The 24,694-nt window shown below is 46.4% G+C and overlaps 2 protein-coding genes across 2 annotated transcripts; one reads left to right on the top strand and one right to left on the bottom strand.

Annotated features, from left to right (window-relative positions):
• Nucleotides 1-15,490: 15,490 nt before the first annotated feature.
• Nucleotides 15,491-19,558, top strand: LOC135395856 (uncharacterized protein K02A2.6-like). Its single transcript, XM_064626944.1, has one exon. It carries the CDS (start codon nucleotides 15,491-15,493, stop codon nucleotides 19,556-19,558), a length of 4,068 nt encoding a protein of 1,355 aa, XP_064483014.1.
• A 307-nt stretch (nucleotides 19,559-19,865) lies between these two features.
• LOC135395855 (uncharacterized) lies at nucleotides 19,866-20,333 on the bottom strand. Its single transcript, XM_064626943.1, has one exon. It carries the CDS (start codon nucleotides 20,331-20,333, stop codon nucleotides 19,866-19,868), a length of 468 nt encoding a protein of 155 aa, XP_064483013.1.
• Nucleotides 20,334-24,694: the final 4,361 nt, after the last annotated feature.

Raw genomic sequence — 24,694 nt, 5'->3', positions numbered from 1 at the left:
GGCCACTCGCGCGTTCGTCCATCACGACGCTGGCTGCAAACTCTGCATCAAAGCCTGTGTTACATAAAGTTTCTCGACATCTGTCGGAGAGTTTTCCATTTTCAAGCACTAATTCCACAACTGGTTCGTGTGGTACGGCGGTCTAGATTGTCTGGATGAAAGCCATCTCAAAATTTCAAAATAGCCGCCATCTTCTAGCTCAGGAATTGTGGGAACGATCTGCGAGCTCGCCCTCCAACCTCCGAGCGAAGCGAGCTGCCTCGGAGGTGACTGTGTGACGGAGGTACAATGTAATTATTATCAAAAACTCCAATACGAGCTCATTGCACCGGATTAATACGTAGTTGCTAGGGATGTGTCCCGAAGATCTTGCTGTGACACTTGTGCTTTTGTGAGTACTCGTGTTGCCTCAAAGGACCTAGATATTACGGGGGGATGATATAATAAGACAGCCAATTACCCTCTTAAATAATTATCTTAAAGCAAGCTGCATTTCGCAATCTCTAGACTTTCTCTGGCTATCATATTCTTCAACGACTTCTGTCCACGAACGCAGCCCGCTCACTCGGATCTCATCGGAATGTGAACTGAATATGCCGCGGTATTAAAAAAAAAAAAAGAAGAAAAGAAAAAACGCAACGAACGCCGCAACAAGGGGCCGGTGAGCATAGCTCACGAAAAAGTACTTCGACCAGAACGCATTTTTCAGCCGAACAACTTGAAATGACGTAAAAACAGCACAAGTGCTTGATACTGCTCAGATATGTTGAGATGTAATACAAACGTTAGTGAACACTATCTGTCCCTCGCGAGAGGCAGCATGTAGCGAGCGCTCTCACGGCGCCTTAAATATGTTCCAGGTTAAGAATTAGTCACATGTAATGTGGATGATCAAATGTTATTCATATCCATTGCGTATCTTTTTGTCTCCTTGCGAAAACGGTCAAACACTTGCTGACTGTCCAATTCGTCTTGAAGTCGTTGGGTCGCTTGGTCCCTGGGCACCAACTCGTCATGAAGATTCTACACCAACGAGTCGAATCTATCACCTTGCTCAAAAGTGACTACCATATGCACTTTACGTTTGCGCAGCACTTTCACTAACTAACAGAGAGCTTTAGTGCATCGTACGCTATCGCCTTTGCGTACGTAAGGTATACCGTAGTGGTTCTGCGGAATGCGCGAAGCGCTCTTTGTTCTTTGCGCGTGCGCAGAACCACTAACGCTATCTCTTAAGTACGTAAAGCCGATAGCGTACGATGCACTAAAACTCACCAATAATTGTACAGACACTTATCAAGGGCTAGACAATGATTATGGGGTCCGGAATCTCGAGCCGTTTTTACAATCCCGGGACTTTGGGATTTGGAAATGGGACGGGATCGGGATCTGCCGCGGGATATCGTATATGAGTGTATCCACCGGCACGTCCATGCTATCACCAAATGCGATACGGTGCACGTTTCCCGTCATCCCCACGGAACATACTAGTGGAAGAAAACGAAAAAAAAAAAATATGGAAACGAAAGGAGGGAAGTTTCAGTGAAAAAGTTTCACCGCGTATTACATTGAGGATTCACACCGTGCCGGCATATCCACTTTGCGTTGTAATGCCCCTCTGCCTGTCGCCTGCTACGGAACATGTTGTGTCTGTGCTGTCATGCTGTCTCCATTTTCTCTTTTCACTTTCAAATATACGTATTGGTGAAGGTCATAAGACCAAACAGAGATTCTCCAAAGCGAGAGAGAGAGAGAGAGTCTGCAATATTTCCTATAGCCTTGCGTATCAGTAGACTCCTCCTGATTTCGCAGGAGTTTTAATGCTACTTGAGGGCTGCTCTCGGCTATTGCTTGCGTGGTTCACATGGATCAGTAGCTAATGCCTTTGCCATGTGTAGTGACCAACGAGGATGGTTCGGTTTCGAATTGTAAATGATACTTTTCGGGGAACGGGCTCTTGAAATCACATGCACAAGAATAAGGGACAAAACGTAAAGCAGGCTTCACCCATTTATGTCGTCATAGAGCCCATGTACTAGGATCATAAAAGCGCGTGCAACATATTCTGCTGACAGCGCTCTGCATTCGTTCGCTAGTGGAATTTTGCCTGTACCACGGCGAAGCTTTTAAGGTAATTTCTTTGGGTGAACATTAGAATCTTCGGGGTTCCATTTAGGTTCCAAGCGTTCAACATGTAAAGAACGCTTTATTTGCTGTACTGAAAGTGTTGGGGCGAAGCCCACCAACATCACATGCGCCATGTATTCCAAACACCTAGTTGAGGAAAAGTTTGAGACCCCAACGAGCAATCGGAATTTTGTGTGGTATTTGTGAGATAGACTATAAAGTGGAAAAGCTTGCAAAATTGAAGTGAAAGAACGAGGTCACTGAAAAGGTTAGCTAGCTGTAGGTCTCGGACCCATATCTTCTGGATTGCCAGTCCACGGCTCTACCGACTGAGCTAAGCCAACGCACCTCCTCTTACGACTTCCAAAGTTGCGTCATTTGAAGGGACAATCAGATCCACTCACTCACTCATTGCACATTCACTCTTACATGTTTCTTACTTACTCGATCGTGTTCAAAATTAAAGTGTACTCACCTAACTGGAAACTGTCATACTGGAGGCGTGGTCTCCTAAAATGCACCAAGGGCACCTACAACGTATCAACGTGCCAGCAAGCCCTTTCAGTTAGCGCGAAGAATCAAACAATTTTGCAGCACCCTTGATCCATACATAGAGTGAATGTTGTCGCAGCTGTACAGTGGGGATTTATAATGTCGCACATAGCGTCGCTTGCGAATCCTTGCTGCTTATTGAGGACCTTTGTAACACTAGAATACATCGTAGAACGTGAAAAAACAATGTGCAAGTTTCCGGCAATAACGATTCACGAGAAAAGAGAAAACGGTTGAGGGCATTAAACAGTTTAATTTACGAAAAACGAGACTTTCGTGCAGTAGGCTGCACTTCTTCAGGTTTGAGGACCTGTTACAAATAGTCAAGAATATTGCCACGAATCATCATCGCGAAACTTCCAGGGCAGGCACGAAACGGTACATCTCATCCCGGCGCATGCTGAAGAAGAAGCAAGAAGCTTCCAGATACATCGCCTGCTCTCTGGCAAACGCACGTGCTGTTTCTAGACTTTTCGGCGCGACGCTTAAATGCTTGTGCGCTCCAAGCTGGAGCATTCATTCTTTGGACTCAGTTGCGTTCAGAGAGCTATCACTCTTGTGTTTTGCTAACAAGTAGTCTAATAAACCGTTCGCTGTTTATTCGACGACTCGCCGACCCATTTCGCTTCGTGACATTTCTGGTGGAGGTGCGGGGCATTCCTTGTCCAACGGCCTGGAAGACCAACTGCGACAAAGCAGAAGACAGCTTGGTCTGCCTGCAGAATTCGGTCCATTAGAACCCCCTAAACGCAAGAAGAAGATGACTGCGGAGACCAGTACCCAAGCGGCGCAACCTGTTGCCACTCCCATAGCCCCTGCACGGTCGCCGAAGACATTCAGCGGGGAGTATTACGACGACGTGGACGATTGGGTCGACCACTATGAGCGGATCGCCAAGTTCAACAACTGGAGTGACGACCAGAAGCTCGTCAACGTCTATTTCTCCCTGGAAGGCACTGCGAAGACATGGTTCGAGAACCGGGATGAGATGTACCGTTTCGTGCCTGCCCTGGAAGTTTCGCGATGATGATTCGTGGCAATATATCAAACCCAAGTCGTAAAAGAGTAGAGGGCGAGGGTTGAGAAGAATACAAATAAATGTACTACAAATGAGGCTTGTCTGAACGAACTTGTCTAGCCACCTCCTTTGTAGTACATTTATTTGTATTCTTCTCAACCCTCGCCCTCTACTCTTTTCAGGCTTGGGAGTATTCTTGACTGTTTGTAACAGGTCCTCAAACCTGAAGAAGTGCAGCCTACTGCACGAAAGTCTTGTTTTTCGTAAATTAAACTGTGTAATCCTCTCAACTGTTTTCTGTTTAACACTCGAATATAATTAGTGGCTGCCTTTTTCGATTTCGTAGGGGGAGGGGGGAAGAGGAGGGAAATCGGGTGCTATTTTCCAATCTGACGTTCGAAGTGAGATCAGGTGCTATTCATAGAATCGTGTGTTGTCGGGAGTTTTTTTTTTTTTTGTTCCCCTTTTTTCTGCCAGGAAATAGCCCGTAGTTTAAACGGGCGCATATTGGGCGAAGATGCATTTCTCGCGAATTATTGTAACAAGATGCCTGATATTGTAACGTTATATGTGTTTGACACAGTTTATAGTTGCACTCAAATGTTATTTTCACCAGACGGCGCACAGATCATTACTAAGTCGTGTACCTGATGCGGGATGCAAAGTCATACGTGATTAGAATTCGAGGAGAAATCAGATTTAACCCGAATTGGTCCAAAACTCATTCGAGAGGGAATAATCGCGCGTAATCGGGTTTAACTGTTTAATCCGAAAAAGTCAGACTGCATAATCTATTTCACAATGAAACATCGGATACAAAATCGTCGTCAATGAGCAGAGGATAATATTCGCTATCTTTAACTTGCGTTACCACTGTTCCACTAACATAGAAGGCAGAGATGTAGTCGATCAGCATTAGAATATATTGCATTGCTTTCTTTTGATCAGCATATTGTATACCAGGGACAACGATGCCTTGCAAGTGGTATACATTTTTTAGAAGAATGTGCGCGGACACTCGTTTGAACGTGACACACACATCACCAGATTCCAAACAAACACATTTAATATTGTTGAGCGCGAGCTCTCTGAAAATGATTGCATTCTTGTTTGCTTCATGTATTAAAAACAAAAATAAAAATTGCTGTGTATGTTCGTTGGGGAACGCGAAAATACCGCCTTCTCGTATCTACGCTAGGAACTACCCGAGTGCAGATTAGTTCTCCTGCAAATCATGTAAACAAGAAGATACTACTCCTACACTTATCGACACCAAACAAGTTCTCCGACGAGAAACTAACCTTATCTCTTACAACGACACCCTCATGCAAGACCCTCTTTTTCGATCCTTAGTTGTTGTGAAAGGCATTTTAACGCCAGTCGAACGAGCCATATTTTATCAGGCTGGCTCTCCCAAGGACACATCGCTAAAGGTCATGCCATAAAACGTCACTTCAAGTAAATAGTAAATTTACTATTTACTTGAAGTACCGTTTCACCGTTTCACGGCATGACCTTTAGCGATGTGTGCTTGGGAGAGCCAACCTCATAAAATCAATAAATCAATACATTCACTACTTTTCATTGGGACTTACTATTGCTACTATTAATAGTAGCAATAGTAAGTCCCAATGAAAAGCAGTAAATTGTAAAGTAAATTTTTGAAAGTAGGGCAACAGAGACAGAAGCGCAATACAGAATTAAGAGAACAATTTCCTTTTGTGGTCATTTGCTTTATTTACTGATGCAGCTCTTCCTGCAGTTGCGAAAGGGGTGGCGAGTATAAGGTACATAGCCGCAGTCAACCTGGATGGCCACGAGCCGCAGCGTAAACATCACGAAGTCTATTTTCAAGCACATCCAGAGTGTGGAGCAAGAGCATGCGCACAGCCCAGAAAGAGGAAAAAATTGGCAGCGTAGTCGCACATTCCCTGTTTACAAAATACAGGCCCCAGTACTATCAGATGGAGTATTTATCGTCACGAGCTGAGGAAAATTTCGGCGGCTGCAGTATACATGACAAGTGTAACCGAGATAACATTTCGGTTGTCACTTATGTGCCCGTTATCGTTCAAAGCCCCACCTATCGTCCTCGTCTATCTATCTCCTATGTGCTCCGTATTCAAGCTCTCATCCATCGGCTAAAGGTACATTGTATACCTGCAGAATTCACCCACGAAGCGGTCACTATACCGCTTTAGGAAACTGTTTCCTTCCTTTAAATGTCCTTTCTTTCTTAATATTGGAGTGTACAAGATATTTAAAAAGGAAACCATATCAGGAAGAGCGACGATAGTAACTTCATAAGGAAAGCAAACAAGTGAAAAAGCTGAGCGGTAGCGAAAAACAGTTCCGTTCCGTGCTTTCCCTTGTATGTCGTTGTGCTTGGGTATATGCATGCGTAACGTTGCTTGATTAATGTTTCACAGCCTCATGTACAGAATGTGCTTGACTTTAACTTGTTCTCATTATACTCTTGGCGTAAATAGGATTAAAGTGGAGTCATCACGCCCTGCGCAGTTTGAACCATGGTTACTCTTTGCTGGATCTACATGCAATTGCTACAACGAACCATAATCTCATCGAAACATTTCCTGCTCATGACCAAAAAATATCATCCGTTGTCAGAAGCAATATTTTAAATTTTCTGGCTTTTTAGAGTTGCTAAACGAGGAGAAAAGCCATGAGTAAGCTGCAGAAAAGCGAGACACTGGGCTGAGTACCGCATCCTTAACAATGCAGTGACCAGGGATAAACTTGACAAATTTAATACATTTCACATTCGCTATACTTCAAGACAGTCTTAATCAACACAGAACACGACCAGCCTAGACGGACCAGGACGACGAAAAGCGTGTAGGATAAATGAGCCTGTGTATGGTGGACCATAGGAATATTCCGCACACTGAAATCCACTGCACCCTACAGCGTGTGTTCGCCTGTCCGCTCTCAAGCTTTTCAGCCCTAGGAGGTAGACAGGTAATATCGATTCCAAAAAGGCCTTATGGGTAACACCTCTTGAAATTGCAACCCCGCTGCACTAGGCAAAACGCCTACGCATGATGCGGCTGTCTTGCCATGAATCACCTTCGCTGCGGCAATATATGTACTAGGGATGTGCCAACCGAATCAGCGAATCCTCGAATCCTAGGCAGGGATTCGAGATTCGCGAATCCGAATCCCATTGCCCAAAACAGCGAATCGAATCTTTCGAATCCACGAACCACGTTTGTTTGTTTCTTTTTAAAATCGGCGCCTCCAAGCCATGCTTGGCGGGCGTCCCCCGGGGCGCGACAAAACCACAACATAAAGCTCTGATATTAGAAGTTTAAAAGTAGCACGGTTTTTCTTTGATTGTTTCTTAGTTTTATGGAGGGAATTCAGACTCCTGAGTTTATGTATTCCCTGTCGTCGATGAACAACATGCTAAATAAATTACACTTAGGAAGATGTATATTCCCAGACAGCACAAGATATTGCAAATGTGTTGCATCAATGTTACCTCAACGTTGAAGTGTTCCAGCGTTCCTCAACATTGAAGTGTGACGTTCCATGCCCACATTCGTCGTTGTAGCAATATACTTCCTTCAATGTTCATGCTATGTCTCAAAGATTGCGTAAAGCTAACATTGCGATGATGTAACTGGCGACTGAATATGTTATACTCAGGTAATGTGGCGTTTACATTGTTGATGCAATGTTTTGCAAGCAATGACAATCCTATGTTGCATATTTCTTCCAAAAGGCAACGTAAATTTAACGTTTGTGCAATATATTTATTTCAATGTTTTTGCTGTATTTCAAAAGATGTGTAGAGCTAACAGTGTGATTGTGTTTCCGAAGCAATGTGCATGTGCAACACTGAAGAAACGTCGCAGTTACATTGCTGATGTGGTGCTTGGCAATCAATTTTAATGCAATGTTGCAATAGCATTGCTCACAAAACAGTGCATCAGCGACCTAATCTTAGCGCTGCAGCACTATCATTATATCAATGTGTCTGCTGTATTTCGAAGGATACGAAGAGCTAACAGTGTGATTCTCTTGCGAGAGCAATGTTGCACATGGTACATTGAGGAAACGTCGCAGCTTAGAAATGTTACCTCTAGGCAATGTCTGAAACAAACATATTGCTGCGATGCTGCACGTTTTGCATGCAGCATTTCCGAGGCACTTGCTCCGAGTGCTCCAGTAACACAATGTATGCACGATCTTGTTCTATCTGTAATTCCCACCAATAAACCATGAATGGAATCCTCGGAACTTCCCGTGACGTTCACCCGTCATTTACAGTACTGTATCAGTTTGTTTTTGACGACGTGTTCAAGTGTTGCGGCAACGTTTGATGCACAAATGCAATGTTACCACAATGCCTCTAGTTCAATGTGGGTGCAGCATTTTCAGACGATGCATTTTAGAAACATTACGATTATGTTGCTCAGGCAATGTTTCACGTGCTGCAGTGAGGTAACATTACAATTAGTGTGACCATTATGGGGAGAATTAATTCAGACTGTGAGAGACATATTTTAGGAGAACACTGCGGACGCACTATGGGATATGACTATGGACAAAAGGATTGAGACGAGGACAACATAATCTCAAAGACAATTAATCTGAGCGAGAAGTTCAAATTAATTACAATCCATTCTTACGCACATGTGAATGGGCGCTGACCCTCGATATGGCGTTCTTCCATAGCACCAGTGCGACCACAGCCCGTGAGCCCTTGCGTGGCATAGTGGTTAAAATGATCTCCTTTTGTGCAAACACTGGTAGGTAACACGGGTTCGAATCCTGACTGTGCTGTCAGCGTTTTTCTCAGAGCTTCCCGATAGGCTTTCCAGACGAATGTCGGCACCATTCCTCTGAAGTCTGCCCAGGAGCAGGACGATTACTGAATATGTAAGCGTACTGTGTTCACTTGCACATATATCACCAAGACTGTAGTGCTCCTCCGACGTTGCTTTTGTAACGTTGCAACACGATAAAATAACTGGTCATTGGCAGTGTTGCATCAGCATTGCAATATCACATTTTTTGCAATGTTGTTTGTGTAATATTGTTGCAAAATGACGAAGCCTGTCTTTAGCAATGTCACATCAGCATTGCAGTGTCACATTTTCGCAGTGTTGTTTCAACAACATCGTTGTGGCAAAACATTTCGAGCAAACGTGAAATAGCAGAACAGGGTGCAATCCTCGTTAAAAACCATTTCATGTTCAAAAAGCCCTTAAACGCGCACGTGCGTTGAAGTATCCATCGCTGAATTTCGCTATGCAAATGAGGGGAAACCAAAATAGCGCACCTCAGCAGCGCATCAGCTTCACCGACGCTTCCGGAAAGTGGTTAATCCGGCCAGCAGATCACCTCCTACGCAGATCATCTCCATCTCTCCAAAGCACGTGGCCCACTGACATGGAATGGGCGCAGTGCTTGCTGCGCTCCCGGTCGCAGCGTTTTCGGTTTCGGCTCAACTGCTTATCAAAATTCGTCTCTGGGTATTTGAACGCACGCGCTCTTTACAGAGGTTTTAAACATAGAATGTCTTTCAACAAGGATTGTCTCCCGTTCTGTTATCTCGGTTGTGCTCGAAATTCCCAAATTAAAGACTTAATGAACAAAGTTTATGTAATTAGTCCTCTTGTTTTTGCATACATTCTTCGAGAGGATGCCCACCTGACCATACAACTCAATTGGGGAATCATCTATGTTGCTCACATGGCTTTTTTTATAAAAATATGTTGTGGATAAAATCGAATACCATGTATATTGACTTCGTTCGATGGTAGAGATATACCAAAGTCATGCACACTGCAGGATCAAATTGCATAAGTGTTATTTCACATGCCTTGCAGAAGTATGAATATTCATCATGGAGTTAAAGGGGTTGAGAAACCACACGGATACAACTTTGTCTGTGGCAGAGTCTGTACGCCTCACTCCACGCACTTCGTACGCGAAGTCGCACCTCCCACATCCTATTATTTTTTATGCTACCGAGTTTTAAAAATCTTCCATTTTCGAGGCCCCCGCCGACCGTGGCGCCAAGCGGTGCTGGGCAGCTCCATGAAGTAGGCGGGAAGTGACGCTTTGACCAGTTGCTCTATGTCTCTACGTCATAGCCCTTCCGCTCATTTCACTTCGCCGCGCCGCGTCCCTGTTTACAGGCGTCGTCATGAGGACGCGAATTTCTTAATTCCGTTGCGCGCTCGATACTACGTCATACCGAGATCGGGCGAGGAAGAGGCGAGCCAAGAGTGAATGGATCTCTTCATATTCAAAGTGTCATAACTCCGTGACGCGGGAGCCCAGCGTGAAGGGGTTTCGACGGAGATGTTTGGCACTCATAAATCTACACTTCAACCATGATTTTGTGTAATATTTGGGATTGCATTCACAACCCCTTTAAGGATCGTTCGCAAGAAGTCACACGAAACTGTAAACAACAGCAACAAAAACTTGATTCAGCACTTATATGTCTTCGAAGGAGTACCGTTAATTATTGACACACACTGCCGTAATCCACAAAGCGTAAACTCATGGGGCACGTATGCGCAATATGTCCGACCAATGACCAATGACGACTGAACATTTATTCAAGAACACAGCTCCTCGGCCTCTGTGTTTCGTACACTTGGGGACTCGCGATTTCCCGCCAGCTTGCCTTTCCTGATACAACTGCGGCGAAATTGAGTTTTCACCACCAGCTCGCCAAGCGTAGACTACGGGGGGAGGCAGCCGGGCTCGTGCCTCCTCTTGTGCTGCCATATAAGGGGCAGAGCCCACCCAGCCCGTCAGACGGGGACTCCTCCACCCTCCCTTCACCCCGTGGCGTTTACATGAACCCACATGACGAAACGGAGAAAAAGCGCGACGATGAGATGAAGACACATTTGTAGAACAGAGAGAATACGTTTCAAATTGTAGAATAGGATGATGTTTTCCCATCCCTTCTCAGGAGTGCAGCAACAACTACTTCGTTTTATGATGATGATTGGGGAGCTTCATCGCCAGGGGCGATACTCTACCCCATTGCTGGTGGTGATGTGGCAAATGAAATAATGAGTCACCTCACAGTGAGGATCGAAGTAGTGTCCAAAAAGGTAAGAGGGAATCAGCGAGAATGACGGCCAGCGAAGCCGACCTTATACACACGTGCGTACGACCTTGAAGGGCATATACGTGTACAATTGAGCAGTGCATTGGGTATCACAGCTCACTTATGTGTGACAGAGCCGATTTTTGAGGTTCCAATGTCCTTTGCAGCAGCAGTTCGCTCACCGGTGCAGCAGATGGACACGTTTAGCGCCCATGACGTGTTGAGGCAATGATTTCTTCGCTCCAAAGGCAGTAATCTGCAAGGCCGAATCAATTCCCCTACTAGATTTGTTCGACACACCCTATGAAGGAAGTCATAGGTGACTGCGTTTGCGAGAGTCAACAAGAACAACTTTATTTGAGTGATAATGGGTGAGGAGTTTCATCGTCAGGGGGCTACTCAACTTAATTGCTGGCGGTAATGTGGTGAATTGGAATAATAAGTCCGAAGTCCTACGGTGTCCAAGAACTTTGGAGGTGCTTTTAGGGCAGAGCGTTGATGGGCTGGGTTTGGCCATCGAACAATCAATTTGGACAAACAGGGGGCGAGAGACCAGCTGACTGAGAGACCTGGAACGTGTGGTTCATGAAGGTTGGTAGTGTGGGCAATGAAGAAGAATGCGCTGTAGTTCTTCCAAATCATCGCAGTGACGGCACCTGGAAGAGTCAACTTCACTCAAGGGATAATGTCTGAGCAGTAAAAGCCACATTTAGTCGCATCCGATGAATTAATGCAGCGTCTTGACGAGAGGTGTTTCATCGCATCCGGAGAGCGAGCGTTGGAAGAACTCTTCTAAGCATTCTGAAGAGTATATTAAGTGTGTGCTGGTTTCTGCATCTGCTTTCTTTATCGTGTGTATACCAAACAAAAGTTTACCATCCATGTAGAAGGTTAGGATTCACTTGGCCCAAGCAGCGCTATCTCGTTCTTGTTCCATCCTCTACTCGCTGTGGTGCAGTTACACGTCCACCTGGGACGCATTGCAGATTTATCACCAATCCCCCCAAGCAGGGGAGGGGGAGGGGAATGGAGGCGCTACGCATCTGTTCAAGGCTATTATGCACTCAGCATGATGTGCATCAAATTTTTGCCTGATCGTTGCGAAAGTGAGCCTTTAAGTGCGCACGCGGCGTGGCAGAAGAAAGCAAGGCTTCCAGACAGCAAATTATAGACAATCTGTGTGGAACGAATACCTGTTATTATAGCCCCAACAACACAAGGCTGCCCTATGAATATCCGATGTACGTCAGAAGTTGGATGTTGGGATATCCTGGGGATAACGAGTTTAGTCCGATATCTGTACGCTCACAGTTCCAAGCGAGAGAAAGAAGGAGTCCTCTCTGACGTCCGACAGACATCTAGCTCAACAACACACGGCTGTCCAACGGATATTTGAAGTACATCTCAAGATGGATGTTGGGATATCCTGGAGATAACGAGCTTCGTCCAATACTGGGTGTCCTGCCGAAAAAGGGCCAGGGGCTAAAGAACAAAAAAACAGAGTGCTCTACAGAAATGGAACCAACTGTACGTGCTTGGCAGTTGTGTGGTCTATTCAAAAATATTTTTTTCGGCGCCCCTTGTCAAATAATTAGCGGTAATTAATTTTCGAACTTTTTAATTATCGGTTTTAGCTCTCAGATGTCAGCGAGGAAGTTGTAGTACATGTCGAAAAAGACACAACTGAAGTGGTTTGAGGTCGCTATGGCTTGTGGTTTCGTTTTTCCCGGGTTTAAAAGTTGGTTTCTAATGCCGGGCGAACCGCAGATCGCTGCCCACAATCCGGCACCCGCGCGCGACGATTCCAGCGCCCTCCGGCATACATTGACCTTGAGATTAGCGCTTGGAGACCATCCTTGGGCCACGTGACACAAGAGGGAGATATTTCACCTGTTTCACGGCACACCTATCAGAGTGCACTCCAATCGACGCGCGCGGGAAAAAACGAAACCACAAGCCACAGCGACCTCGAACCACTTCTGTTGTCTGTTTCGACATGTTCTACAACTTCCTCATTGAGAGATCTAAAACCGATAATTAAAAAGTTAGAACATTAATTACTGCTAATTAATTGACAAGGGGCGATGAAAAAATTTTTTGGGATAGAACACACAACTGCCAAGCACGTACAGTTGGTTCCATTTGTGTAGAGCACTCCGTTTTTTCTTTAGCCCCTGGCCCTTTTTCGGTGGGACACCCTGTATATTCTTAATTTTAAAGCACACATTACTACACACAAACTGTATTACTAATGTGAATAATTTAATTAATCTAACGACATTGTTGGACTAGATTAGATGAATGGTTAACATAGTAAAGGCTACGCAAAGAACCTCGCGGACTTCTTCAGTGGGAGAGTCCCTCAATTTCTCGGCTGTCATCGTTTGTTGGTTCGCTGATGTGTTACTTGAACTTGCCAAGTTCAAATATTCCAAGAAACACCTTGGCGCTCCCATCGCCCGGCAGCAGGCGCAGTAGCCCCCTCCTGCACCAACGGTTGGGTCGCCGCAGGAGGGAGACCCCCACGTATAGCTGTGCGTGGCTTTCCCGTGTCTGGGGAAAGGGGGATCCTGGCGGTTGAGTGGACCCGGAGGTTGTTTTGGACCCTTCTGGGCCCCTCCGGTAAAGCAACACATCGCTTTGGCCCTTGCTTCCCATAGACGGGTGGTCCTGGAAGGCCCGGCCAGGATTATTCAGCTTAGTCGCCATCTCCCACGCTCATTGCTTTCTTCTTTTGTATCCTTCCTTCTAATGCTTCCCCTTTCACCTTCTTTGGCGGCGAGGGCCAACCTTGTGCAGTCTTTTCACTCTCTTGAAACCTGCGCTAGGGTATAGTACAGAGGAACGTCTTAGTGTGTATGGCACACTCCCTCAGTTGGGCTCGATGGTGGGCGACACACCTGCTGTACCGAATAATAATACTTCTGTTTATGGATAATCAACACTCCAAAAAAACCGATCGGCGCCTGAAAAGGAGCCGCACCGAAAGAACTTGTGGGAGCCAAAAGAACGCAAGCTACCACAACGAATGCCGGAAGGAAACTGATTTATTTCGTGGCATGAGCCACCGATGGAAAGCGGGGGCGTGGCGCGAGCCTAGTCATCGTCGTCCACTACAGGGCCCCCCCGCCAGACTCCGTGAGGAGCGATCGGCCCAGGAGACTCGCTTCTTCGGGGCGGTGATTCCAGTCTTCGGGATGTCACATGGCGCTACAGGGATTTGATGATAGGCTTTAGTTAGGTCGATTTTCGAGAACATCTTCATGCCGTGCAGGTTAGCGGTAAAATCTTGGAGCCTAGGTAATGGGTAGCGGTCGGGCTTGGTGACTAGGTTGAGGGCGCGGTAGCCTCCGCACGGCCTCCAGTCTCCCGTCTTTTTAGGCACCATGTGGAGTGCTGAAGACCAACTGGCGGAGGATGGACGGGCGATACCGATGTCCAACATGTGCTGGAACTCCGCTTTGGCTATCTTCAGTTTCTCGGGTGATAGCTGGCGAGAACGGGAGAAAACCGGTGGGCCCGTGTTTTCGATGAAGTGAACAACATCGTGCTTGACCGATTTCGTCCAGTCAGGAGGTTGTGTGAGTGTGGGGAATTGGCGCAGGAGCTCCGAGATTGGCAACGAAGTTGGTGGAAGGGAAGTTCCACTGACGCCAGCAGCAAGGTGGGGAGCGGCAGGTATTGCGTGGGCCGATAGCCTGGTCTGGGTATCGACCAGAAGGCGTCGTGAGACATCTACGGAGAGTGCGAAATGGTGCAAAAAGTCTGCTCCGAGTATAGCGTGAGAGACGGCGGCAACGCGAAACACCCAAGGAAACACTTTTCGCAGGCCAAGATTAAGGGTGAGCAGCTTCTCATGGTAGACTGGTATGGCGCTGTTGTTCACAGCCATAAGGTGATAGATTGCGTTTCCGCGCCGGTCGCTCGATGAGGCAGGTAGAACGCTGACGGCAGCTCCAGTGTCCACGAGGAAACGAGTCTTGCTGGAGCGGTCCACAACAAAGAAAAGGCGACTTGTGGCGGGAGAAGGGAAAGCGGTGGTCGCCGTCATCGGTTCCCGGGGGCGTTTCCCGACCAACCACATGGATGCGTGCATCGCATGGCGGCCTGACCGAAGCGTTCGTGGTACCAGCAGGGTGGTGGGTTCTGGTTATCAGCTGGAGAAACGCTGCGGTGGGAGTAACGCCGTGGGGAACGGCGGAATCTTCGGAATCTGCCAGAACGACTTGGGGAGCGGCTGCGGTTGTCACGGAACTGGAGTGCGGCGACTGTGTCGGAGAGGCGGTTAATGTCCGCGCGCATAGACGAAAGCTCCTCGGCGAATGTAGACGGGGCCGCTGAAACCGGTGGCTGGCACCGGGGGTTGGGAAGGCGACAGGACTCGGAAACGGCTGCAATGGGAGTGCTCGGGCTTGCTACTTCCGTCACCTTGTCAGGCAGTTGTGCGAGCTGGGCCAGAGGTAAGGCAGTGGCCGTAGCGAGGACCATTTGCACTGAGTGTAGTGTTTGTGGCTCCACCTGTGTGAGTGGTGCAGAATGATTGGCGGGGTGCCGCCTGGTGGGTGACGAATAAAGAGGTCTTTTGACAAAATGGCACCGTAGCGTCGAGATGTGTATGAATCATCAAGGGGGGTTTCAATCCAGGACATCAAAGTATCGACACTACAAATTTGGCGACGAGCGGCAACGAAATGACTAATACAGGATCTACAAACATCGAGGTGCCAATATGTTTTGGAAACCTGGATAATTTCGACCCCGATGGCCCGAATCCAAGTGAGGCATGGCGCAAATGGAAACAACGATGGCAGTTCTTCATCGATGCACAACCGGAAATTCCCGACAAGCGAAAGAGAGCTTTGCTTCTTCATCTGGCTGGAGAGAAAGTCCAAGAAGTGTATTCTACACTGACGGATCAAGGAACAACGTACAAAACAGCTTTGGATGCGCTGGACGCACACTTCGGAGACAAGAAGAACGTTCCATATGAACGCTACTTGTTCCACAAGATTGAGCAGCAACAAGAAGAAACGGTGGATCAACTCATGCAAAGACTTAAGTTGGCTGCAGAGAACTGTGAGTTCGGGAATGAGAAATCGAATGTAATAAGAGATAAACTTGTGCATGGGTGCCGAAACAAGAACTTAAGACGCCGACTACTTCAAGAAGAGAAACTCACATTGGAACGAGCAGTACAACTGGCAAAACTGCTGGAACAAAGCGATAAACAAGCTACTGTGATGGAAGAAAACAACGGAATCCAACGCCAAGAAGTAAATTTGGTCGCCAGGAAGTCTAGGCCTAGAATCGAACATCGACAGACGCAGAAGAGGTGTACACAAGGAATGCCACGTTTCAACATAAAAGGTCATCAAGAACCGAAAATGTGTACCAGGTGTGGACAACAAGGACATTTTGGAGATTCATGTCAGCGAACGCAAGGAAAAACATGCAGCAAGTGTGGTTTGAAGGGACACTTTGCACGTGTCTGTCGTACGAATGTCGGAAGAAATCGACCAAGGTTCAAGACCTACAATGTTCAAGGAGAGATGGAAAGGAATGAAACAACGGAACATTCGGGCGACGAGTATCAACTGTTCAAAGTGACAGCGAAAGACTGCCATGATACAGTCATGGTGAAGCTATACGATGTTGACATTCCAGCGGTTGTGGATACGGGAGCTTCGCTGAACATTATCAATGAAGCGCAATGGAACATACTTCAGAGACATGGTCTCTACCTGTCCGAGACAAGTGCCAAGGTGTTTCCCTACGGAATGGAACAGCCTTTACCGCTGATCGGAAAGTTTACAGCGCCAGTTACAAAAGGAGACAGGCGAGTACAAGCTGATTTCCACGTGATGAAGGGCAAGTCGGTATCCTTGCTAGGAAAGCAAACAAGCATTGATCTAAAACTCGTCGTACTACCACAAGACAGGGTAGAAGTTAGGCTAGGAAAGACAAGGATGGAGAACGTCATCGCGACAAACGCAGAAGTGTTTGAAGGCTTGGGAAAACTGAAAGACTACAAGTTGAAGATTCATGTAGACGAATCAGTAGTGCCTGTAGCACAGCCACATCGTAGAATCCCCTTTCAGCTGAGAAAGAAAGTGGAAGAAGAGTTACAACGATTGTTGAACGAAGGTGTAATTGAGCCAGTCAATGGACCAACCACGTGGTCATCTCCCGTTGTGGTGGTGCCCAAAGCGAATGACAAAATAAGATTATGCGTGGACATGAGAATCCAGAATCAAGCAGTAAAAAGGGAAAGGTATCCCATTCCGACTGTGGATGACGTCTTAGAGGAGATTGGTGAAGCACAAGTGCTGTCGGAATTAGATCATAGAGAAGGATACCACCAGATTGAGTTGGACGAAGCATCACGGGATATAACAACGTTTTCGACACATGTTGGAAATTTTAGATTCAAGAGGCTCATCTACGGAGTTTCTTGTGCACCAGAAGTATTTCAGAAGATTATTCAAGATGTGCTGCAAGGATGTGAAGGAGTACGTAACATCTCAGACAACACAATTGTGTACGGGAGAAACCAAGAAGAACATGATGATAGACTGGATAGAGTGCTTCGCAGATTTCGAGAGAAACGTCTAACGCTTAACAGAAGCAAATGCCATTTTGGGCTCAGTAAACTTAATTTTATGGGACATACCATTTCTGGCAATGGCATCAGTCCAAGCATTGAGAAGATTAAAGCTATACGTGATGCAAGGACACCCAGTAATGCTTCGGAGTTGAGGAGCTTCCTTGGATTGATCAACTTTTGTGCTAGATACATACCACATTTGGCTACAAAGACTACAAGGTTGAGAGAACTCATAAAGAAAGAAGTCCGGTGGGAATGGACAACGGAGCATGATGAAGATTTTGCAGAACTTAAGAACTGTCTGACCGACAAGACTGTTTTGGCTTTCTACGATAAAAATGCACGGACAAGGCTCGTGGTGGATGCCAGTAACACTGGAGTAGGAGCAGTTCTACTGCAAGCAAAACGAGGAGAGATGTTCAGACCAGTCGTCTATCTGAGCAGAGCATTGACGGACATAGAAAAGAAATATTCTCAGACAGAGAAAGAAGCATTAGCAGTCGTATGGGCTGTAGAAAGATGTAGACTCTACCTGTACGGCGTGGAGTTTGAACTCATAACTGACCACAAAGCTTTAGAAATAATCTACGGACCAAGGTCGAAACCTTCAGCTCGGATTGAAAGGTGGCTGTTAAGAATGATGCCATTTACGTACAAGGTGGTATACCAGCCAGGCAAGATGAACATTGCAGATCCGTTATCAAGACTTATGCAACAGAGAAGGGAGAAACAAAGGACTGCGACTGAAGACTACGTAAACTTTGTGATCAAAGAAGCAACGCCAAAAGCACTGAGCGAAGATGAACTTCGGAAAGCCACGAAAGGAGATCCTGTTCTGCAGAGAGTACTGGACAAGGTACGGAAAGGACGATGGGAACCAAACAATGAAGACAGTGTCTACAAAAGAGTGGAGTCTGAGTTATCGGAGAAAGAGGGACTACTCCTTAAAGGAACAAGAATTGTAATTCCCAGTGAACTCCAGGCAAGAGTGTTGGACATAGTTCATGAGACACACCAAGGCATTGTTAAGACGAAACAGTTGCTGAGAACCAAAGTATGGTGGCCAAACATGGACAAACATGTGGAGGAATTGATAAGACAGTGCCCATCTTGTCAACTTGTAACAATAGAAAATCAACCACAGCCCATAAAGTCGACTCCATTACCTGCCAGGCCTTGGGAAGAGTTAGAACTTGATATTTGTGGACCTTTGCCATCTGCAGAATATGTTTTGGTTTTGGTGGACTATCATTCAAGATGGCCGGAAGCTGTGATCGTCAAGACGACGACAACCAACGTGATAATTACCTGGCTAAAAGAACTATTTGCAAGATTTGGTTACCCTAGAAGTATCAAGACGGATAATGGACCTCAGTTTGTCTCGAGAGATTTTGCGGAATATTTACAGCAGTGCAACATAAGACACGACAGGACTACACCTTATTGGCCGCAAGCGAATGGCGAAGTGGAAAGACTGAATAGATCTTTCCTGAAAGCACTGAATATTGGTCGACTACAGAACCGGAATTTAAAAGGCATGCTTTTGAGTTTTCTTCAAGCATACCGAAGTACACCACACTGCGTGACAGGAAGGTCACCAGCGGAACTTCTAATTGGAAGGTCCATGAGAACAAAGCTTCCAGAGGTAAAGATTGAGGAGAAGCGAGGAAATGTCAATGTGCATGACAAAGAAAGGAAGTTGTATGAAAAGCGATATGCGGACAGGAGGAGAAGAGCGAAGGAAAAGGATATCCAAAGAGGAGACGAAGTATTGATAAAGAGAATGACGAAGACGGACAAGTTGAGTACGGAGTACTGGCCGAAGAGGTGGAAAGTTGTTAATAGATATGGACCAACAATAACAGTGCAAGACAATGAAGGTGTTGTGCGCAAGCGAAATGTAACCCACGTAAAGAAGTTCTTCGGTGGAAGACTTGGCGATACTGAGCAGTATGAGGATGTATTTTGTCCACACACCGCAGATACATCAGAACCAGAAGGGCAACAAGTCACACAATGTGTGCCGGCACAGGAAAGATCCGAAGTTACGGAACGAGCCGGAGGAACAGAAACATTGGTGAACAGGCCGCGGAGGCAGGTACGCCAACCAACAAGATTTCAGGATTATGTGCTCTACCGCACAAACTTTTATTAACTGCAAGTGCGTGTTAAGTTTTGGGACTTACGGGACTAGGTGTTTGTGAACTTTTGGGACTTATGGGATTATGGTTTTCCGAGATAGTTAGATTGGGATTATTCTTATGATGGATGTTTGTGTTTGGAAAGAAAGAAAGAAGATGTAGTGTTTGTGGCTCCACCTGTGTGAGTGGTGCAGAATGATTGGCGGGGTGCCGCCTGGTGGGTGACGAATAAAGAGGTCTTTTGACAAAATGGCACCGTAGCGTCGAGATGTGTATGAATCATCAAGGGGGGTTTCAATCCAGGACATCAAAGTATCGACACTACACTGAGGATGGGAGCCTCGACAGAAACAGTTCGCGAAGCAGATCGTCGTCAAGAGAAGCAGCTCTGTCGGCCAATAGGACTTGCATGGCGCGGAGTAGCTGGGAGGGTCTTCGGTCCCCCAGTTCTTCGGAGTGCAAAAGCTGTTGGAGGCGCGTTCGCTCAGAAATGGTGGTGCGCTGGAGGATTGAGCTCTTCAGATGGTCGTAGGGATTCTGCGCCGGAGGGTTGGCAATGATGTCGGCGACATCCATGGCGATCTCGGGGGGAAGGGAGGCGAGGAGATGACGGTACCTGGTTATCTGGGATGTTATACCAGCAAGGAGAAATTGTGCCTCGACTTGCTGGAACCAGATGAACGGGCTGCGAGACCAAAACGGTGGTAAGCGTATGCCGACATGAGCCACGCCCGGTTGAAGAGGGGTTGTAGCCGGGGTCTGTGGGGAAGGCTCGTCTCCAGAGTGCATTGTTGAAGGGCGAAGCTACGTTCGGGTCACCAGAATTGTGGGAGCCAAAAGAACGCAAGCTACCACAACGAATGCCGGAAGGAAACTGATTTATTTCGTGGCATGAGCCACCGATGGAAAGCGGGGGCGTGGCGCGAGCCTAGTCATCGTCGTCCACTACAAACCGAGTTAAATCTTTTTTGATCTAACTCCAGATCCCTGGTTTCCTAAGTTTCTAGTAATCCAGTCAACCGAAGATGGAAAATCACTGGCAAAAATCTCTCCTTTCGCTGTGGCGAAGGACCTGGAAAAAGTCATTGGGAAAGCATACAACGCAAAAAAACTGAACAACGGAGACATCCAGGTTGAAGTACAAAGTAACCAACAAAGCACTGCATTACAAACACTGAAAATCATTGGGAATACTCCTGTGAGTGTGACGACACATCGTACATTGAACATCGTGAAGGGCGTGATTTCAGAGGACGAGCTTCTGGGATGCACGGAACCTGAGATTGAAGAGGGTTTGGGTGACCAGGGTGTAGTATGCGCAAAAAGAATCATGATAAGGAGGGACGGCAAGGAAATTGCCACCAAACACATTATTCTGTCCTTCAAACTACACACCATACCCACCAATATAAAGGCAGGTTACCTGAGCTGTAATGTTAGGCCCTATGTGCCAAATCCGAGACGCTGTTTCAAATGCCAGCGTTTTGGGCACAGCTCACTTGCATGTCGCGGACACCTCACATGCCCAAAGTGTGCTGGCAAAGACCACTCAGGAGAATCTTGCAGCAATGAATACCATTGTGCTAACTGCCAAGGTAACCATGCAGTATACTCACGATCATGCCCGCGCTGGAAAGACGAAAAAGAAGTCATCAGAATCAAAACAGAGCAGAATATTTCCTACAGAGCTGCTAGAACCCAGTACGAATTTCAAAAGAAAGGCAGTTTCTCCGAAGTGGTGCGTAGGGGAGTGGCACCACAGAGGAAATCCGTGGAGACTCAAACCTGCTCGCAGGTTATTGAGCCTCCACCCCACACTCCCCAAGAGGAAGCTGGGGGCACTCAGGTGTCTCCTGCTACAACGGAGGTCAGCCGTCCAACTGGCCAAAAAGAAGCAGCCACGGCTTTTTCGAAAGCCGACGGTCTGCAGTCGATTTGGGACGGAGGCGTGACAGCCCCCTCCCAGAAGGGTACTCAAAGTATGGAGGTTGATGATGACGACAGAATGTCCCAAAAGTCATCATCAAGCCTCCCTGAAATGCACCCAAAAGGAAAACGAGAAAAAGGCAGAGGGAGAGGTATAAAGGCAGGTGAACCACAGAAGCCACCCCCGCGAAGGGTCCAACCACCTAAATGAAACAAGTGTTACTTAGTCGGCATAACCAAGTGCTGCGCTTAGTTTTCTTTCTTCTTGGAATAACCGCGACTATGAACCACTTCCTCCAATGGAATTGCCGTGGTTTGTTTTCAAACCTAGATGACGTAAATGATCTTCTCGATACCTATAATGCAGCATGCTTTTGTCAACAGGAAACTTATTTGAATACTACCTCTCCAACTCTTTTACGTAGACATAACATATTCCGAAAGGATCGAAATGACACGAATCGTTCATCTGGAGGTGTGGCGATTGTCACACGAGCGTCTATTCCAGCCAAGGCAGTTAACCTCAACACACAGTTGGAGGCTGTAGCAGTGCAGGTGTGCCTGGACAGAGTAATTACTGTCTGCTCCGTTTATCTACCGCCAACAGCATCTATCACGCAAAATGACATAGAAGATCTATGCAGCCAACTTCAAAATCCTTTCATTCTTTTAGGCGATTTTAACGCGCACAACTCACTCTGGGGTAGTACAAGGACCGACTGTCGGGGAAAGATGATAGAAAAGGTCTTGCTATCATCTTCCATCTGTCTTTTGAATACAGGGTCACCTACGTACGTACATTCCGCTACACAATCTTTCTCGGCTTTAGATCTGTCTTTATGTAGTCCATGTAATCCATCTCTGTAGTCTCTCTTGGAGTTTTAGAGTGGTCAGTAAAAGAGAATCCATTGGGAAGTGACCATTTTTCAGTGGTGTTGAAGTACCTGCCTCAAGTAGATATCTTAACAACATGTTCCCCTCGGTGGAAACTTGAACAAGCTGACTGGAACACTTTTTCCGAAAAATGCGACCTGTCTTTAATCCCTGTTGATAGGATGACAACTGACGAAGCAAACGATGTCATAACTAATGTCATCCTTGACGCAGCAACACAATGTATTCCTGAAACTTCTGGTCGCTTGCCTAAGCGACCAAAACCCTGGTGGAACAAGGAGTGTGAAGAAACACGAAAATCTCAAAATCGTGCGTGGGGTAGATTTCGAAGATACCCCACCAGTGAAAACCTTGTTCTCTTTAAAAAGGCGAGAGCCAAAGCAAGGTGGACGCGCAAGCAAGCGAAGCGGTCCTCTTGGCAGAGCTTTGTATCATCCCTGTCTTCCAATTCTCCTTCTAAACTTATTTGGGATCGCCTTCATAAGATCAGAGGTGTACACATGAGCCGCGCTACCCCTCTTTTAGTAGTGAATGGTCAGCCATGTGAAAGCCTACAGGAACAAGCCAACGTTCTCGGCGAGCATTTTGAAAGCGTTTCCTCTTCCTGCAACTACACCAGTGAGTTCCTTAAATTAAAGAGTAGTGCAGAGAAGAGGAAAATTCCAATGCATTCTGGAGACAGTCTGATGTATAATCAGCCTTTCACCAAAGTAGAAGTTAATCGTTCCTTAGAGCACACAAAGGCAACTTCACCAGGCCCAGACAGGGTGATGTATTCTGTGCTGAGTCATCTGTCTGAGGCATCCAAAGAGGTTTTACTCATATTTTTTAACCAAGTTTGGATCCAGTGTGCATTACCTTCAGCCTGGAAAATTTCAACTGTAATTCCTCTGTTAAAACCCGGAAAGGAACCTTCAAGCCCGGCCAGTTATCGACCAATCGCTCTCACGAGCTGCATTGGCAAAACATTTGAGGGTATGGTCAATGCTCGACTCGTCCATTTCCTAGAGGAAAATAAATGCCTTTCTGAACTACAGTGTGGTTTTCGTGCTGGGCGTTCCACAACAGACCACCTCGTTCGAGTGGAAACAATGATTCGTGAAGCGTTCGTCCGAAGACAACACTGCCTGTCAGTATTTTTTTATCTTGAAAGGGCATATGACACCGCTTGGCGGTATGGCATTCTACAAGATCTATACTCTTTCGGAATCAGGGGCGCCTTCTTAGGTGTGTAACAAACTTCCTTCAAAGCAGGATATTCCGAGTACGGCTTGGAATGATACTATCCCGTCCTGTCATCCAAGAAAACGGGGTGCCGCAGGGATCTGTCCTTAGCGTCACTCTGTTTCTCGTGAAAATCAATTCAGTAGCTAGCATAATCCCACCTTCCATGTCTTATTCATTGTACGTGGATGACATTCAGATTTCCTTCTCTTCCACGAATCTAGCAACATGTGAGCGACAGGTGCAGCTAGCTTTAAATAAACTTACCAAATGGTCTCTCGAGAATGGGTTCAAGTTCTCACATGACAAAACCGTATGTGTTCACTTCTCGAGGGTCAGAGGGCTGTTCCCTTCACCTACTCTTAAGCTGAATGGACAGGACCTTGCTGTTAGGGGTGAACACAAATTTCTTGGGGTCATCTTTGATAGCAAGCTCACTTTCTTACCCCACATCAAGAGCCTTAAAACAAAATGCATTAAATCACTTAACCTATTGAAGGTGCTGTCCCACAAATCTTGGGGAGCAGATCGTGACACCCTGCACAGGGTCTATGTGTCCACAGTGCTGTCTCGAATGGACTATGGATGTGTTGTGTTTGGGTCTGCGCGGAAATCTGTTCTGAAGATTTTAGACCCAGTACATCATCAGGGACTGCGTTTGATAACTGGTGCTTTCCGCACGTCGCCAGTGGAAAGCCTCTATGTTGAGAGCAACGAATGGTCACTCGAAAGAAGGAGGTTTTACTTATCTGTTTCGTACTCTTTGAGGGTAAGAGGTTATCCCAATAACCCAGTTATTACCTGCATTGGAGGCACGCGCTTCAAACAGCTGTTTCTTAATAAGCCCAGCATTGTTCCCCCATTTAGCATGCGTGTTCTTCAGGGATGTGAGGATTACAGTTTCCCACATAATGATTTCACCATAGTGGAGGCTAGTCCTCGGGTCCCGCCGTGGCAATCTCCTCCATGTTTTAATCGTTCCCTGACTATGTTTATATGTTTAAGAAACAGAACACACCACATGTTGTGCTCCAGCAGGAGTTCGAGTCCCTTAAAGAAAGTCTTGGACAACACAGAGCTTTTTACACTGACGGTTCCAAAACACG

Source organism: Ornithodoros turicata, chromosome 5, assembly GCF_037126465.1.
Source record: "Ornithodoros turicata isolate Travis chromosome 5, ASM3712646v1, whole genome shotgun sequence".
Taxonomy (NCBI): domain Eukaryota; kingdom Metazoa; phylum Arthropoda; class Arachnida; order Ixodida; family Argasidae; genus Ornithodoros; species Ornithodoros turicata.
Note: the sequence above shows the minus strand (reverse complement) of the source record. Positions and strands in the feature narration are given on the sequence as shown.

Coding starts and splice junctions, on each gene's coding strand:
- LOC135395856 (XM_064626944.1), top strand. CDS start 15,491: ATGACTAATACAGGATCTACAAACATCGAGGTGCCAATATGTTTTGGA.
- LOC135395855 (XM_064626943.1), bottom strand. CDS start 20,333: ATGCACTCTGGAGACGAGCCTTCCCCACAGACCCCGGCTACAACCCCT.